This window comes from Musca vetustissima, unplaced genomic scaffold (genome assembly GCF_032173495.1).
Source record: "Musca vetustissima isolate MV318-11 ecotype Yass unplaced genomic scaffold, APGP_CSIRO_Mvet_v1 utg31317, whole genome shotgun sequence".
NCBI lineage: Eukaryota > Metazoa > Arthropoda > Insecta > Diptera > Muscidae > Musca > Musca vetustissima.
The window spans coordinates 1-16537 of NW_026882648.1; the positions used below are offsets into that span (position 1 = coordinate 1).

The following is a 16537-nucleotide window of genomic DNA, read 5'->3' on the forward strand; positions in this document are numbered from 1 at the left end:
GGTTGACCTATAAATTGATACCAATTATATTGTCGTAGGTACTCGGATGCGGGAGTTACACTTAAATATTTATAGGTGCTTACGTATTCATATATTATTTAGTAACCTAATATCACACTGGAGGGCGGAAATATAGCGCTGATCGCTTTGAAATGTTCCAGTTATGGTCAAGGACAACGCCTAAAATGTTAAGTGATGATCAGATAATAATTATTCGGATGAAGTGGACCGAAAACTTAATTATTTGTATTTTTCGAGTCGAAAGCCGAACATCACAACCCAACACAATCTGGACAAGTAATTGGAGGGCTGTACTGATTATTAGTAACATTTGTTGACCTCTAGCCAATCAAAAGTGTGCAAATATCCCGAAATATTGCCCAATCTCAGAATATCGAACCACAGAAAGTTAGATTTTCATGGAAGTTGTGTAGGGTATCGTATGGTCGGCCCCGTCTGACTATACTGCTCCGCTCACTGGTTTCTAGATTTCCTAGTAGAAAATTGTTCATATAATTTAATTTTTTGACTTAGCTCACATATAAGAGCTCCGGCCAAGTTCAGATATGTGCCAAACCACTTCAAATGTTGATATAATATTTCACTTTATTTGAGAAGGATTGGGGTTTGAATATTTATGTATAGAATATGTACGTGTACTGAAAGATATAACAGAATACATTGTTGCTATTGTTGTTGAGATCTAGTTGAATGTTTTCATTTACTAATTCTTATTTGCCACACAATTGGTCACCTCAGAACGTGGACGACAGCTTCGGACGTCCTTGTCATACCATTCACCAATGGGACACCGATTCCGTTTTACACGTCTGTTGGTGCAAACATAGAAACGACGGCAATGTCTCAAATCCAAGAGTATGGTATTATCGGGCAAAGAGGCACAATCGTTGGGTCCCATCAAATAACTGAGATTGGTGGTTCTGTTGTTCGAGCCAGTATTGTCGCCAGTTCCCGAATTTGTGGAATTGTGTGATGATGGCGGACAGGGAGTTGTTGTGGTGCACGTTGTAGAAACGTGAGATTCGTGGTCGCAGTCCGGTTCATCAGAACAAGGCCATTCTGGTCGATCATAGCAGGGTCTATGATTACCATTACAATTAGATCCATTTTCATTGTCTCCTGAACATGGTGGTTTAGGTCTATTATTTCCATTGCAATCTGAACCATTCTCATCATCAGATCCATTATCACCTGAACATGGTGGTTCTGGTCTATAATTTCCATTACAATCAGAACCATGATTGTGATCCCATCCACCACATCCGGAACACGGTGGTTTAGGTCTATGATTTCCATTGCAATCGGAACCATTGTCATTATCAGATCCATCGTCATTATCGCAACCATTATCATTATCAGATCCATTATCCCCTGAACATGGTGGTTGAGGTCCATTATTTCCATTGCAATCAGAACCATGATTGTGATCCCATCCGCCACATCCGGAACATGGTGGTTTAGGTCTATGGTTTCCATTACAATCGGAGCCGTTGTCATTATCATCTCCATTATCACCTGAACATGGTGGTTGAGGTCTATTATTTCCATTGCAATCAGAACCATGATTGTGATCCCATCCACCACATCCGGAACATGGCGGTTTAGGTCTATGATTTCCATTGCAATCGGAACCGTTGTCATTGTCAGCTCCATTATCCCCTGAACATGGTGGTTTAGGTCTATGGTTTCCATTGCAATCAGAACCATGATTATGATCCCATCCACCACAACCGGAACATGGTGGTTTATTATCATTGCAACCAGGTGGAGATCCTGGTGTGGTAGTAGTAGGCTTACATGTTGTAGTAGTCGTAGGTTCACATGTTGTAGTAGTAGTCGTAGGTTCACATGTTGTAGTGGTAGTCGTAGGTTCACATGTTGTAGTGGTAGTCGTAGGTTCACATGTAGTAGTTGTAGGTGGATTCACTTTATTTGGTAGAGGTGTCGAAGTTGTTGACGGCTGAACATCGACATTATTGACCGAAGAATCATGAGTTGAAGGCACATTACCGGGATTTTTATGCCCAAAAGGCCATCCAAAAAGACCCAAGATATCAATAACATTTGGTTTATAGTAGTTTTCTCTATTTTCATTGTAATTGTAACGACCCACTTGGCAATCGACCAAATAATCCAAATTACACGAACGAGATCGTGCATCAAACAATAAACCGGGAGCACACGTTTTTCGAAATGCCTGACCACCAATGCACAGATAGTAGCGTGAGCAACTAGTTCGATCGGCTATTTGTTCGCCATCCGAACATGTAGAACAATCAACTGGTGAACGTTCCACAGGATAATTGAGACCATAACGGTAGTTATGACCATTAGTTATCGGTGGACCCAATATGGCTACAAATACTAATAAATAGTCTGCAATAGGAAAACGATGAGAAGAAAATATTCAGAATTTTAAATATTATTATATTTTCGTAACACTTACAAACTTTCATTGCATGAACTATACTATTCCGATGTTCTCCAAATGTAAGATATGCAACTTATGATAGCAAATCTATGCCGCACATTGGCTTTTTATATCATCGACATTGCAATACGTTTACCGGAAATAGGTTAAAATATCGATAACGATATTTCATTAGAAACGTAAATTATATTGTCACATTGCCAAACCCTGATTTTAGATATTGAAAATGAATGTTTAAACTTATTTACGTATTCCCACTTAGTATTTAGTTGATGACAAATAATAAAATGCGATCCAGGTTTTAATATAGGTCCCGAACTTTACTTGTTTCAAAATAATTTTCGTCAAGGATGATAAAAACTAATCCAATGTTTTTTGTTGTAGCAACAAAACACATATTAATAGTTATGAAATGTCTGGTTCTGAGTTTGGTCCATAAGAAATTTGGAGATACGTGAGTAGGCTTAGCTGAATAGTTGAAGAGGTGTAACATATCCACAATCATTGTGCAATAGGAATTATGGCGGTTCCATCATCCTGATCTTAGTTGAACTTGAACTGCTCGTGTGTGTACTGGCAGCTGCTACTCCTCTGCTGCGTTGGATGGCCTCCGATTATGGATATTATTCTACTGCCTGAGCGATTGCGTCTGTATGAATGTCATTCAGATATGCTTGATATGCCAGTTGGTCTGGTGTTTCACGTTCGTACCTTTGGAGCGCTCTCTCTAGGTCATATAGATCTCTCTATGGCAGGTGTGCTTCCGACAATAACACCCAAGCTGTTACTGAATCGACAATATACTGCTTTGTCGATGGACGAATAAGATCTTCATCTCCTCGTGAATATGGCCCACTGATGTCATGAGGAGACACCCTGTTGTGCGCATTTTGGTATTTCTGAATATTCTTTCACTACTTATCTGTTATATTTTCAAACAACACTGGCGCCGCATTGCTTACCAGTGACGAGCCTATTAGTGTCAACAAGGTTTCTTTGTCATCGCCCCAAGCTCTGCTAGCGACTTGAAGACTTTTTTTCTACTTCTCAGTTTATCTCATAAAACATTGGCTATCGAATGTTACACCCAGTATTTGACTTAGTTTGTGATCGGAATCATGTGGTCAACAGTGTGGCTGTTCATTTAATGTTGAATATTTTCATATTCCGCAGATCAAAGAAAGAAACAAGTTCTGCTATGTAGAAGTTTAATCATTCACAAATCACAGCAATAATACGTCCTGACGGCATGATCGTACAGTCATCCGCATACATTACGATCTCTATGGCGTCCGGTGTTTGTGGAATTTGTGTTCCCGACGATAACACCCAAGTAGTTACTGCATCGACAACATATTGTTGTGTCGATGGAGGGGTAAGATCTTCATATCCTCATAAAGATGATCCACTGGTTCATAGAGCGGATTTTGGCATTTCTGAATATTCTTTCACTGCGTATTACTTATATTATCAAACCACACTGGCACCGCATAACTTACCTCTAACCGGCCTATTGAGGTCATGAAGGTTTGTCTGTCAGCGCCCCAAACGCTGGCAGCGGTTCCCACTTTTCAGCTTTCGTATATAGCAGTATCTGCGTTAATTTGTGGTCAAGATAATGTGATTATATTCTCCAGATGGAAGAATGAAATAAGATCAGTTATGCAGAAATTTAATTTTTCACAAATCAAAAAAAGTGTAATTTCTCTCAACTTTGGGTCGTACGACTGAGCTCATCACGTTCATTGGCAATTCATCGCCTGTGATGGGAAGTTTGGTCTTATATTGGGTATTCGACCAACATGTATGAAGTGAGGGGCAAAATATTGAGCTCAGCCAGCGCTGCACCCGTAGGACGGAGTGTCACAATTCATGATGGGCATTGAAGTCCTCTAATACCAGGTGGTTACTATCTTCTAAATGCGGAGTGATATCCGGTAAATAACGTGATGTACAGGTGTTCATCGACGGTATACAAACATTTTATATCTTCACCTCGGCAGTTTCACATTTAACCTATACACGCAAAGCATTTCGCAATAGAGTCTAGCTCAAGCGAGATACGGGAATCTAGATATATAGAGTCTAACTCAAGCGAGATACAACCATCGCAGCGCTGCAAGTTATAGTTCCCGGTTAGCTTTGTTGCTTGGATCGCATCGACTATTTTTCTGATTCGACTCATAAACTCCACAATTTCACTGATCTTGTTGGGTCGATCATCATAGTTGAACGCAAGAAGGATGCATTTTCGAGACGTGGAGCAGCAACATGTGGTGTAGTCTGTATTCCGACGATGAGACACACTGGGAGTAAATCATATCGCAGTACCCCCTGATCCGGTTTGTTCTTTAAATTCATTGCATCTCACTGATGCGGTTCTGACAAACACTACAGACTTTCGGAGCAGGGTTCGGAGCAGGCATTCCGGGATATAAGGACAAAAATAACGTACATGTATTTGTTGAGGTGGCAGCCTCTGGTCAGGGTCCTCTTGCGAGTCAATCCGGTACATACAACCAGTTGTTATGGTATTGCCAATGTTAAGACGATTGTTTACCTTTCTATTTAATGGGAATTTCTTCTGAGGCTTATTTCATCAACAGATGCATTGAATTAATTTGCTCTATTATATAAATGGCAGGGCTTTGTTTCTCAACAACGATAGATGACAACCCCGTCACATAGAACCAGCTGTCATAGTCCAACCATCTACGAAACCCACACAATGCAACATGAACAAAAAATGGATATTATGACAACGACATTTTGCACATGGAGTAGGACGAGCATTTCGAACTCTTCGTGAAGTTCCGAGGCTTTTATAGATAGGACATCAAATTACATTTTATAAGAACCCCTCGGCGGACAATGCCTTACATTCCCCACTAATAAATAGTTGTTTTTTATAAAAACAACAAACTGGGATTCTATTGCAACTGACTATTTTGCAAAAACAAAATACAAATGGTATCCCAAATAACCCGCCAACACTACTGAAGTTGTAGACGCAGGCACGGTCCTACTGTTTGTTTTATTGCTTTAACTAGCAATACCAACAACAACGTTATGTACATTCGTCACAAAGTGACGACACATAGCAGTGGGAAATATATTGTAGTTGTCTGCAAATGCCTTGTTGACCACGAAGTTAGGCGCCAACGAAACGAACTTCTCATTGGGGTCGTATCGCTGGTAACGTAAGAAATTCGAATTGTCACAAGAGACATTTGGGTTTGGAAGGTTTTTTGTAAAGAAGCTATAAGTAGCTTCTGGGGAGAATATCCCAACAAAAAACTAAGGGAACTGATGAGGATCAGTGGCAAAATCCGAAACTATACTCTTCCCTGCCTTACCCCTCGGCGGACAATGCCATACATTCCCCACTAATAAATAGTTGTTTTTTTATAAAAACAACAAACTGGGATTCAGCCTGACTATTTTGCAAAAACAAAATACAAATGGTATCCCAAATAACCCGCCAACACTACCAAAGTGAAATGAGATAAAATCAATGAACTTCTCACAGAAAATGGCAACTATATACTATACAGTGAAAAAGAAAATAGTAGTGAAAGCGGTGTTGGGACCGTAATGTCGAACGGTGAGAAACTCATAGAACATTGTCAAACTGATGTTCCCTGACAAGAAAATACATAAATACACATAGACATTACCGAGTGGTACGAACATGCAGAACTATCAGTTGTTTGCAACGGCAACATAACAACATAAATAAGGATGTCCTAATAAGGGTGACCCTACTGTTCAAACTCAGAAAAGAGGCATAAAATGGAGTCTCTCACAACAACTCGAAGACATAGATAATGCAGATCATATGTCTCTTCTCTCTCTCTCTCTCTCTCTCAACAGTCCCGCCCAATGTTTTATGGCTTTAGCGCATTTTTTTTCAACCAAAAGCTCTATGCTGGCATTTCTGGGTATTGGAGGCTGACATACATGTGCCGAGAAAATGATTTCTACAAGTCGATGTTTGACCAATCTAAATCGATATTTTAAGGGTTTAAGCGCATTTTCCAACCGAAATAACTTTTGTTTAGTATTTGGTGGGGTTTCGGAGGCTGACATATAGCTGCGCAGAAAATGCTCCGAAAATTTAAGCAGAAGGCATGTACCAATCGTCCCCGGACCGAAAATGTGATATTATGCTAAAATATAAATCTCCAATATGCGATTAAAAATGTGCTAATCACCTCAACGTTTTTTTTTTTTATAATATTGCTGTTTATTTGAGAAAGTTCGGTTAAAATATGTTGATTATATATGTATGTTTATAGAAATATGTGATAGAATACGCGGATATCAATGCGAGAATGTTTCACATTTTGACGTTGTGGTTGTTGTCGTTGAGATTCAGCTGTAGTTTGGATCACTAATTCTTATTTGCAATACAATTGGTCACCAGAGAACGTTTACGGCAGCTACGTAAGTCCTTGTCATACCATTCACCAATTGGACAACGATTACGTTTTACACGTTTGTTGGTGCAAACATAGAAACGACGGCAATGTCTCAAATCCAAGAGTATGGTATTATCGGGCAGTGAGGCACAAGCGTTGAGCGACATCAAATAATTGAGATGGGTGGCGGTATCGTTTGTGCCATTATTGCCATCACCTTCCGGAGTTGTAGAATTGTGGGATGGTGGACACGGAGTTGTTGTGGTGCATGTTGTTGTAGTGCATGTTGTTGTAGTGTCGTCATCGCATCCTCCTGAATTGTGGTTTGGCCTACCAGAACATGGCCTATTATTTCCATTGCAATTAGATCCACTTCCGGAACCACTACCCGATCCACTACCGGAACCACTGCCCGATCCACTACCGGAACCACTTCCCGATCCACTACCTCCAGAACATGGTGGCCTTGGTCTATTATTTCCATTGCAATTAGATCCATTTCCGGAACCACTACCCGATCCACTACCGGAACCATCAGATCCACTTCCGGAACCACTACCCGATCCACTGCCGGAACCACTTCCCGATCCACTACTAGATCCACTACCGGAACATGGTGGCCTTGGTCTATTATTTCCATTGCAATTAGATCCACTTCCGGAACCACTGCCCGATCCACTACCGGAACCATCAGATCCACTTCCGGAACAACTGCCCGATCCACTACTGGAACCACTACCCGATCCACTACCTCCATAACATGGTGGCCTTGGTCTATTATTTCCATTGCAATTAGATCCACTTCCGGAACCACTGCCCGATCCACTACCGGAACCATCACATCCACTTCCGGAACCACTGCCCGATCCACTATCGGAACCACTTCCCGATCCACTACCTCCAGAACATGGTGGCCTTGGTCTATTATTTCCATTGCAATTAGATCCATTTCCGGAACCACTACCCGATCCACTACCGGAACCATCAGATCCACTTCCGGAACCACTGCCCGATCCACTGCCGGAACCACTTCCCGATCCACTACCTCCAGAACATGGTGGCCTTGGTCTATTATTTCCATTGCAATTAGATCCATTTCCGGAACCACTACCCGATCCACTACCGGAACCATCAGATCCACTTCCGGAACCACTACCGGAACCACTGCCCGATCCACTACCTGAACCTCCGGATCCACTACCTCCAGAACATGGTGGCCTTGGTCTATGATTTCCATTGCCATTACATCCATTATCATTATCGGACCAATTATCCCCAGAACATGGTGGGTTATGTCCATTTCCATTGCCATTAGAATCATTTCCATTATCGCCAGAGCATGATGGTGGTGGTCTATGGTTTCCATTATCCCCAGAACATGGTCGGTTATGTCCATTTCCATTGCCATTAGAATCATGTCCATTATCCGATTCATTATCGCCAGAGCATGGTGATGGTGGTGTATGGTTTCCATTATCCCCAGAACATGGTGGATTATGTCCATTTCCATTGCCATTAGAATCATGTCCATTATCCGATTCATTATCGCCAGAGCAGGATGGTGGTGGTCTATGGTTTCCATTATCCCCAGAACATGGTCGGTTATGTCCACTTCCATTGTCATTAGAATCATGACCATTATCCGATTCATTATCGCCAGAGCATGATGGTGGTGGTCTATGGTTTCCATTATCCCCAGAACATGGTCGGTTATGTCCATTTCCATTGCCATTAGAATCATGTCCATTATCCGATTCATTATCGCCAGAGCATGATGGTGGTGGTTTATGGTCATCGTCATAGTCGTTTTCTTCCGAACATGGACTTTCCGCAGGATAATCGTGGTCATGACCATAGTTATGACCCCTAATTATGGCAGGAGCCAATATGGCCACAATTACTAATAAATAGTCTGAAATTGGAAAATAATGAGAAGAAGATATTCAGAACTATTATTTTCGCTCTCCTTTCGTAACACTTACAAACTTTCATTTTTATGAACTATACTATTCAGATGTTTTCCAAATGTAAACTGTCCAACTTATGATATCGAATCATTGTCGTACATCGTCTTTTTATATCATCGACGTTGCAATAATTTTACCGGAAATCGAATAGAAATATCGATAACGATGCCATTGTAAGTTCCATGTTAATTAGAAACGTTAATTATGTTGTTCTATTGCCAAGCCCTGATTTTAGGTATTGAAAATGAAATTTACATTATTGGAAAATTATGTAGGTTGAAAGCTGCATCAGTTGACTTTTTTTTTTTTTTAATTTTTTATTTTTAGTTCTGCAGGAATAATAGTAATAACGTACATCGTTTTGGGTATATTCAATTTGGCATGGCTAATCAATTTGGTACAAAGAGTTGTAGTTAATGGGTTCAGATTTAGATGTGGGTACCATAAATATCGGACAGGCGCAGGGTTCGTCCTTGGGCCAAATTTCGTCTCATTTGGATCTTAAATTTAATTGAAGGTTGAAAGCTGGTATTATGTGTGCAACACTACATCCCTTCTACGGGATCCATAAGTTGGTTCACTTTTAAATGTCTTTTGAGCTGGGGCATTCTCATCCATTCTCACAACATGACCTTGCAAACGAAGTCGCTGCAGCTCGATACGTCTGCTATGTCGATGTCCGTGAATAGATGGTACAACTCATTCGACACGAATATTCACCGCAGATCGGCCCATAGATCTTTCGGAGAATTTCTCTCTCAAATATTGCAAGAGCTGATTCGTCTGCTTGTGCAAGAGCCCATGCTTCTGCTCCATACACCAGCACGTTGAGATTCGTCTGGCGAGAGGTGGCTCTATTTATGAATTGTTTACTTAGACCATAGTAGCATCTGTTGGCCAACACTATTCTCTTCCGAATTTCATAACTAATGTCATTAGTTTTATTTATAGCGGTACCAAGGTATATAAAATCTATGACAACCTCGAAGCTGTAGTTTTCAAGTTCCACAGTTGGTCCGAGTCTACTGGACATCTTGCGCGTTGATACCATCAGCTTGGTATTCTCGACATTTACTGCCAGTCCCACTTTGTCAGACCTTTTCTCAATTCCTTCAAAGTTGGATGTTACCGCTCGCAATGTTCGACCCACTATGTGATGTCGTCGGCGTAGGCGAGTAACATATGCTGTTTGGTATACAGAGCGCCATTTCTGTTCACCTTTGCCTCTCGTATGACCTTTTCGAACTTGATGTTAAAAAGATCACACGACAAAATGTTACCTTATCTCGTTCGTTATTAATGGGCTCCGTGACTTCCTTTCCGACTTTAACTGCTGACCTTGTGCCAGTTAAAGTTATCCTGCATAGCCGTAATAATTTTACAGGAATGCCGAACGCAGATAGGTTTTAAACACCTCTGAACAGATTGGGCTGTCGAATGCGGTTTTATAGGAGACGAATAGCTTAAATGTGTCGATGTGCTTTTCATGGGACTTTTCTAGGAGTTGGCGCAGAGTGAAAATCTGGTCAATGGTGGATTTGCCAGGTCTGAAGCCGCATTGGTGTGGTCCAATAATGTAATTGACCATTGGGTTCAGTTGTTCACGCAGCACTTTATATGCGATGGGAAGAAGACTAATTCCTCTATAGTTGGCACATATCGTCTTGTCTCCTTTTTTGTGCACGGCACACATGTTGCTGAGGTTCCAATCATTGGTCAGGCATTCCTCTAGCCAAATTGTACTAATCAGCTGGTGCATGCTCCTGACCAGCATCTGACCACCAGTCTTGAATAGTTCGGCTGGTAATCAATCGGCACCTGCTGCTTTATTATTCTTCAGCCGATTGGTTGCTATTCTGACCTCATCTTGGCTAAGTGGTATACACTCTATACCGTCATCTCTTATTGGTTCTGGGATATCTTCTTCAACGCCACTATTTGATACCAGAAGCTTTACAAAATGCTCCTTTAAGATCCTCAACACGCTACCTTTATCTGTCAACAGGTTTCCGCCAACACGCTACCTGTATCTGTCATCAGGTTTCCATCTTCATATCTACAGGAGGGTGTACCTTGGGTTTGGTGTTTTACTCGTTGGAAATATTTCTGGAATTTCAATCTGACTCCTGTACATCTCGACTTGTTCCCGCTCACGTTTTTTTTATTTCTTCTTTTTTCTGAAAATACTTTTCTTCTCTCTCCCGATGATTCTCTCTCGCATTTCGTGTTGCTACTGTTTGCAGGGTTGTCCTATACGCTGCGATTTTCAACTCCGTAGCATTACGACACTCCTGATTGTACCACGGGTTTCTTGATGTTAGTCGTTGGTACCCAAGGAGTATTATCGGGACAAGGAGTGCTTTCATCGAGCAGGTGGGTAAGTTGAGTAGAATATGCTTCTTTACACCCTTCACCAGGCAAAAATAATCGAGATAGACCCATGGTTCCTTTTGAGAATATGCATAGAATCACTTTCTGAGTCGATTTATGCATGTCCGTCTGTCTTTCCATGTTAAATTATAAACAAAGTACAGGTCGCATTTATGATCCGAATTGGATGAAATTTGGAAAAATCGAAATTGAAATTGGGAAAAATCGGTTCAGATATATTTTCGTCCAATTTAAGGTAAATGGTGTACCAAAGTCCCTATATATCATTCGATTTGCACGAAATTCGGCACAGCATAACGAATAAGGTCTAGAATAATGTGTGTTAGGTTTCGTGAAAATCGGTTCAGATTTAGATATGGCTCCCATATATAGTTTCGCCCGATTTTAGGTAAATAGTCCACTAAAGTCCCTTGAAATCTTTTGATTTGCACGAATTTTGGCATAGCGTACTGAATTAAGTCTAGAATGATGTGTGCAAATTTCGTGAAAATCGGTTCAGATTTTGATATAGCTCCCATATATAGTTTCGCCCGATTTCAGGTAAATAGTCCACTAAAGTCCCTTGAAGTCTTTTGATTTACACGAATTTTGGCATAGCGTACTGTTTAGATTTTGATATAGCTTCTAAATATATATTTTCGTCCGATTTTACACAAAATTGACACAAATTTTGCGCAACGTACTGCAGTAAGTATAACCTAGAAGTCCAATCGGCACAAGATTTAGGTTGCAGAATGATATGTTTATGGATCCATTTTCATGTTAATGGTCCTTCGAAAATTCGACGTCTGTTAGTATTCATCTGTTGAATATACCCAAAGTGATGAAGGGTATCATATAGTCGGCCCCGTCCGACTTTACTACTTTCCTTACTGGTTTATCTGTTGTGTTTGTAGCTTATCGACGTCGAGTTTTCGTGTTACATTATATCGCATCTTTGATGCTACATTAAGACGGGTGCGAACATTGGCTGCCACAAGGTATTGGTCCGAATCGATAATCGCTCCTCTAACCGTCTATTACAACATGATCAATTTGATTTCTAGTAGTGTATATAGAGATGCTTGAATCTGGTGCTGCTAACTACCATGGTTTTTGCTGCCGCGAAGGCAATCAACCTCATGTCGTTGTCGGATGTTTCTTCGGGGGTCCTTCCTTTTTATTATGAAATAAACATACCACCATTAATCTCAAAATTATCATTATAAAAAAATCACAAAAATGTATTCTAGTTATTAGGTAAAAACAACTCATATTCCGGTTACAGGTAGTTTGGAACCTTAGTCATTTTCTACACTTTCCTTCTTAAATTTCCATTTCCACTCATTTATCTTCATCTGCCATCAACTATACCGTCAATACTAATTTTTCCCCACTCTAGAAAACCAAAATAATCCAATAACATTTCTCATCAATTTTTTTCTTGTCTACTTTTTCTCCCATCTATTTCTTTTTTTTATTCCAGGCCGTTCATATGTTGGCATCAATGAGGAGATTATGTGGGTTAGCATTGGCATGGGCATAACCATTGCCCTATTGATCACCATTGCCCTGTGCTATATTGCACGCGAAAAATGTCAAAAACGTCAACGAGAATATTATGTGTCAGCATAGCTGGCTTCAAAATGTCAATCCGATTTGGCGACCAACAGTATTACCGCAACACCCGCCACAACAACGACAACAACAAGTACGGCAACAGCTGCAGAGGACAGCAGTTGTGGCCACACAACCACAAGCAGAACAAAGAAAGCAAAAAAATTCTCATTCAAAGTCAATAAGGGAAAGTGTGATTATGAAAGCAGAAGGACCACCTCGGCCGCCACCACCGATAGCATCTCCATACCCAATGCCACCTCCAACGCCATCATCAATCATGGCAGCAGCCAAACAACAAGAACAATGACCAGTTTTAGTAATCGAGTCGCATATGACAGCAGCAACCATCAACAATGTCAGGCGGTTACTCATCATCTTCATCAGCATCCGAATATAAATGTTAGATATTTAAATGAACTTAATTTGCTGTCATCTTCAGCAGTAGCAGGAGCAGAAGCAACAGGACCATCATCAACATCATCCACTTCTTCAGCCATATTGCAATTGCCAGTAAACCGGGCGCCAATGGGGCCGGGCGACTCTACATCATCACCACGTCATTCTTACCTACATCAAATGCAGCAGCAGCAACATCAGAACCATCACCCACACCATTCCCACCTGCACCAACACCAACCTCCCCCGTACCAATATTATGCATATGACATTAGACCACCCGGCAATGACCTACTACTGGTTGTCTCCAATGAACCAGACGATCAAGAGCAGCAGCAGGAGGATGAACACTTATACATAGAATATGACAACAACCATAACAATGGAATAAGTTTTACCAGCTTCAATATGGGTTCTTGGTGTACACGTTCTTGGGGTTAAAGCGGATGCAGATGCGATTGGTAATTCGAGGAGGAGGAGGTGTAAATTGAAAATTCACTTGACTTCATTTAAGAGGTTAAATGGATGGGGTTTTTATGGATTCTTTGTACTGTGTGTGTGTGTGAGCTGTAGAGATTATTGGTATGCGGCATGGTATGGAGATAATGAATGCATTTGAACTGTAGACATGATGACATTTTACATAAAATACTTGCGGAAAGTCTCAAAAGATAGCATGATAAGCAATAAATTTTATATTTGCATGTAATTAAGTATGGATTTAATTTATTTCCATTTGTAATGCCTTGATATATTCTTCGGAACCCAATACTATATACATATATTTTTTTTCGATCAGTATAAACTTCTATGTCGATTTAGCAAAGTTTGTCGATGAGTATGACTATTGAAATCAGGCTAAAGGTAGCATTATATAATATGAAGACATTTTTAACATAAATTGTGAGGAGGCTAGATTTTTCGCCGTTTGTCGGTGCATCTCCTATCACTTCATATCAGATGACGGAAAGCTCCTTTTATTCCTTCCAGACTTGGTCTTCTCGCCATTTACTGCCACAACCACTTTGACAGACTCCTTCTCAATTTGTTGAAAGATCACACGACAAACTGTCACCTTGTCTGAATCCTCATTCGGAATTAAAGGGCTCCGATAGGTCCTTTCCGACCTTAACTGCTAACCTTGTGCCACTTGAAGTTATCCTGCTTAGCCGTATTAATTTTGCAGGAATGCCGAACACAGACATGACTTTAAACACCTCTGAACAGATAGGGCTGTCAAATGCGCCTTTACAAACTACGAATAGGTGGAATGTGTCGACGTGTTTTTTCATGGGTCTTCCCCAGGATTTGGTGCAGAGTAAAAAGTCGTTCACACAGCACGCTGGATAGCACTTTATATGCGATGGGAAAAATTACTAAGCCCCATATAATAGTACAATTCGGTATTTTCGAGTTGTTCAGCACAATTTTCATTAGAATGGGCTTTAATTTTGTATTGCAATGTATAGCTAACTTTCTTACTAAAAATGTATAATATATACTCAATTGTTGGTCACAATTTCAATCCGATTTGGCGGTTATTTGGTATTTTGTATTCCTAATTTATAGCAAACCTCCCCATTACAAACGATTAATATTAATCCAATATTTGGGGTAGACCCCATATAAAGATACCCAATATTTATACACTTCACCACACTGTGGTACAGGGTATTATGTATTTGTGCATATCTTTGTAACAGGCAAAAGGAAACAAGATAGACACATGGTTCCTTTTGAGAATAAGCTTAGAATCACTGTTTAAGTCGATTTATGCATGTCCGTCCGTCTGTCTTTCCATGTTAAATTGTAAACAAAGTACAGGTCGCATTTATGATCCGATTTGGATGAAATTTGGCATAGGTCACTTATTTGGCCCAAGAACGAACCCTGTACAAAAGTCCCTGTATATATTTCGATTTGCACGAAATTTGGCATAGAGTACTGAATTGAGTCTTGAATGATTTGTGTCAAGTTTCGAAAAAATCGGGTCAGATTAAGATATAGCTCCAATGCATATTTTCGTCCGATTTAAGGTAAATGGGGCACCAAAGTCCCTATATGTATTTCGATTTGCACAAAATTTGGCATAGGGCACTGAATTGGGTCCAGAATGGTGTGTGCTAAGTTTCGTGAAAATCGGATCAGATTTAGATATAGCTCCCGTATATAATTTCGTCCGATTTTATGAAAATGGTTCACCAAAGTCCCTATATATCTTTCGATTTGCACGAAATTTGGCATAGTGTACTGAATTGAGTCTCTAATAACGTGTGTTAAGTTTAGAGAAAATCGGTTCAGATTTAGATATGGCTCCCATATCTAGTTTCGTTCGATTTTATGTCAATTGTGCTCCAAAGTCCTTATATATCTTTCGATTTGTACGAAATTTGGCATAGAGTACTGAATTGAGTCTTGAATGATGTGTGTCAAGTTTTGTGAAAATCGGTTCAGATTTAGTCATAGCTCCCATATATATTTTCGTCCTATTTAATGTAAATTCTGCACTAAAGACCCGTAGCTAGGCCGATTGACACAACGTACTGAAATTAGTATTCCTTCGAAAAGGCGACATCTGTTAGGATACATATATAGAATATACCAAAATTGGTGAAGGGTATCGAATAGTCGGCCCAGTCCGACTTTACTACGTTTTACATCGGAATTGGTTGTAATTTGGCATTTTGGGTTCTCAATATATAGCCCTACTAAAGATTATTAAAATTGACTAATGTTTCGGGTTAGCCCCTATATATCAGTACCCCCAATATCCGGTATTTAGGGGATGGTATTGTTGGTATTTCGTTTTTACCTGAAAGACCCATATTTCGAAGGACAATGGTGGAGTGTGTAAAAAGTTAGGCACGGCCGAACTTAGCGATTTATTTATATGTTAGTCGTTCATGTGGCAGTATCCTTGCTTACTTCTCCAATTGCATTTTTCAATTTTTTTATTTATTCCAAGAAAGTTCTGCTTCGTCATTTTCAGAAGATTGGGTGAAGTAATCCGATGGTTCTTATACCTAGCTTTTTTTCTTGCCTATTGGCTGTTTGCTTGTAGCGGAACCCTTAACTGCAGATGTCAGCTTGTTAGATCTATGTTGTTCCCTCCTTCCATAAGGCTATTTAGGATTTTCTTGTCGACCACATATTTGTCCTCTATATACATATTTTTAATTAGTTTGCCAGATGCACGTCGATCACTGCGTACCAGAGTTCGTCACTAAAATACTTCCTGACTACATTAGCACTGCTTAGCAATTTTATAACAGTGTGTGTGTTCCAAATTCCTCTTTTGTACAGTCCGGTTT

General features: G+C 40.2%; 3 protein-coding genes across 3 annotated transcripts; 1 reads left to right on the forward strand and 2 right to left on the reverse strand.

Annotated features, from left to right (window-relative positions):
- Positions 1-724: 724 nt before the first annotated feature.
- LOC133329250 (uncharacterized) lies at positions 725-2477 on the reverse strand. The gene is made up of 2 exons (XM_061537744.1): positions 2468-2477; positions 725-2397 (listed from the first exon to the last, which is right to left on the reverse strand). Exons 1-2 carry the CDS (start codon positions 2475-2477, stop codon positions 725-727), a joined length of 1683 nt encoding a protein of 560 aa, XP_061393728.1.
- Positions 2478-6845: 4368 nt separating this feature from the next.
- On the reverse strand, positions 6846-8865 carry LOC133329252 (loricrin-like). Its single transcript, XM_061537745.1, has 2 exons — positions 8856-8865; positions 6846-8785 (listed from the first exon to the last, which is right to left on the reverse strand). The coding sequence occupies exons 1-2, from the start codon at positions 8863-8865 to the stop codon at positions 6846-6848; spliced, it is 1950 nt and encodes a 649-aa protein (XP_061393729.1).
- A 179-nt stretch (positions 8866-9044) lies between these two features.
- LOC133329253 (uncharacterized) lies at positions 9045-12913 on the forward strand. Its single transcript, XM_061537746.1, has 2 exons — positions 9045-9111; positions 12697-12913. The coding sequence occupies exons 1-2, from the start codon at positions 9045-9047 to the stop codon at positions 12843-12845; spliced, it is 216 nt and encodes a 71-aa protein (XP_061393730.1). The 3' UTR covers positions 12846-12913.
- Positions 12914-16537: the final 3624 nt, after the last annotated feature.

Bases quoted from the DNA above. Each gene is read 5' to 3' on its own strand.
- LOC133329253 (XM_061537746.1), top strand. From the start codon at position 9,045: ATGTTGTTCTATTGCCAAGCCCTGATTTTAGGTATTGAAAATGAAATT. The intron at 9,112-12,696 runs GTAGGTTGAAAG...TTTTTATTCCAG, and splicing joins TTACATTATTGGAAAATTAT to GCCGTTCATATGTTGGCATC.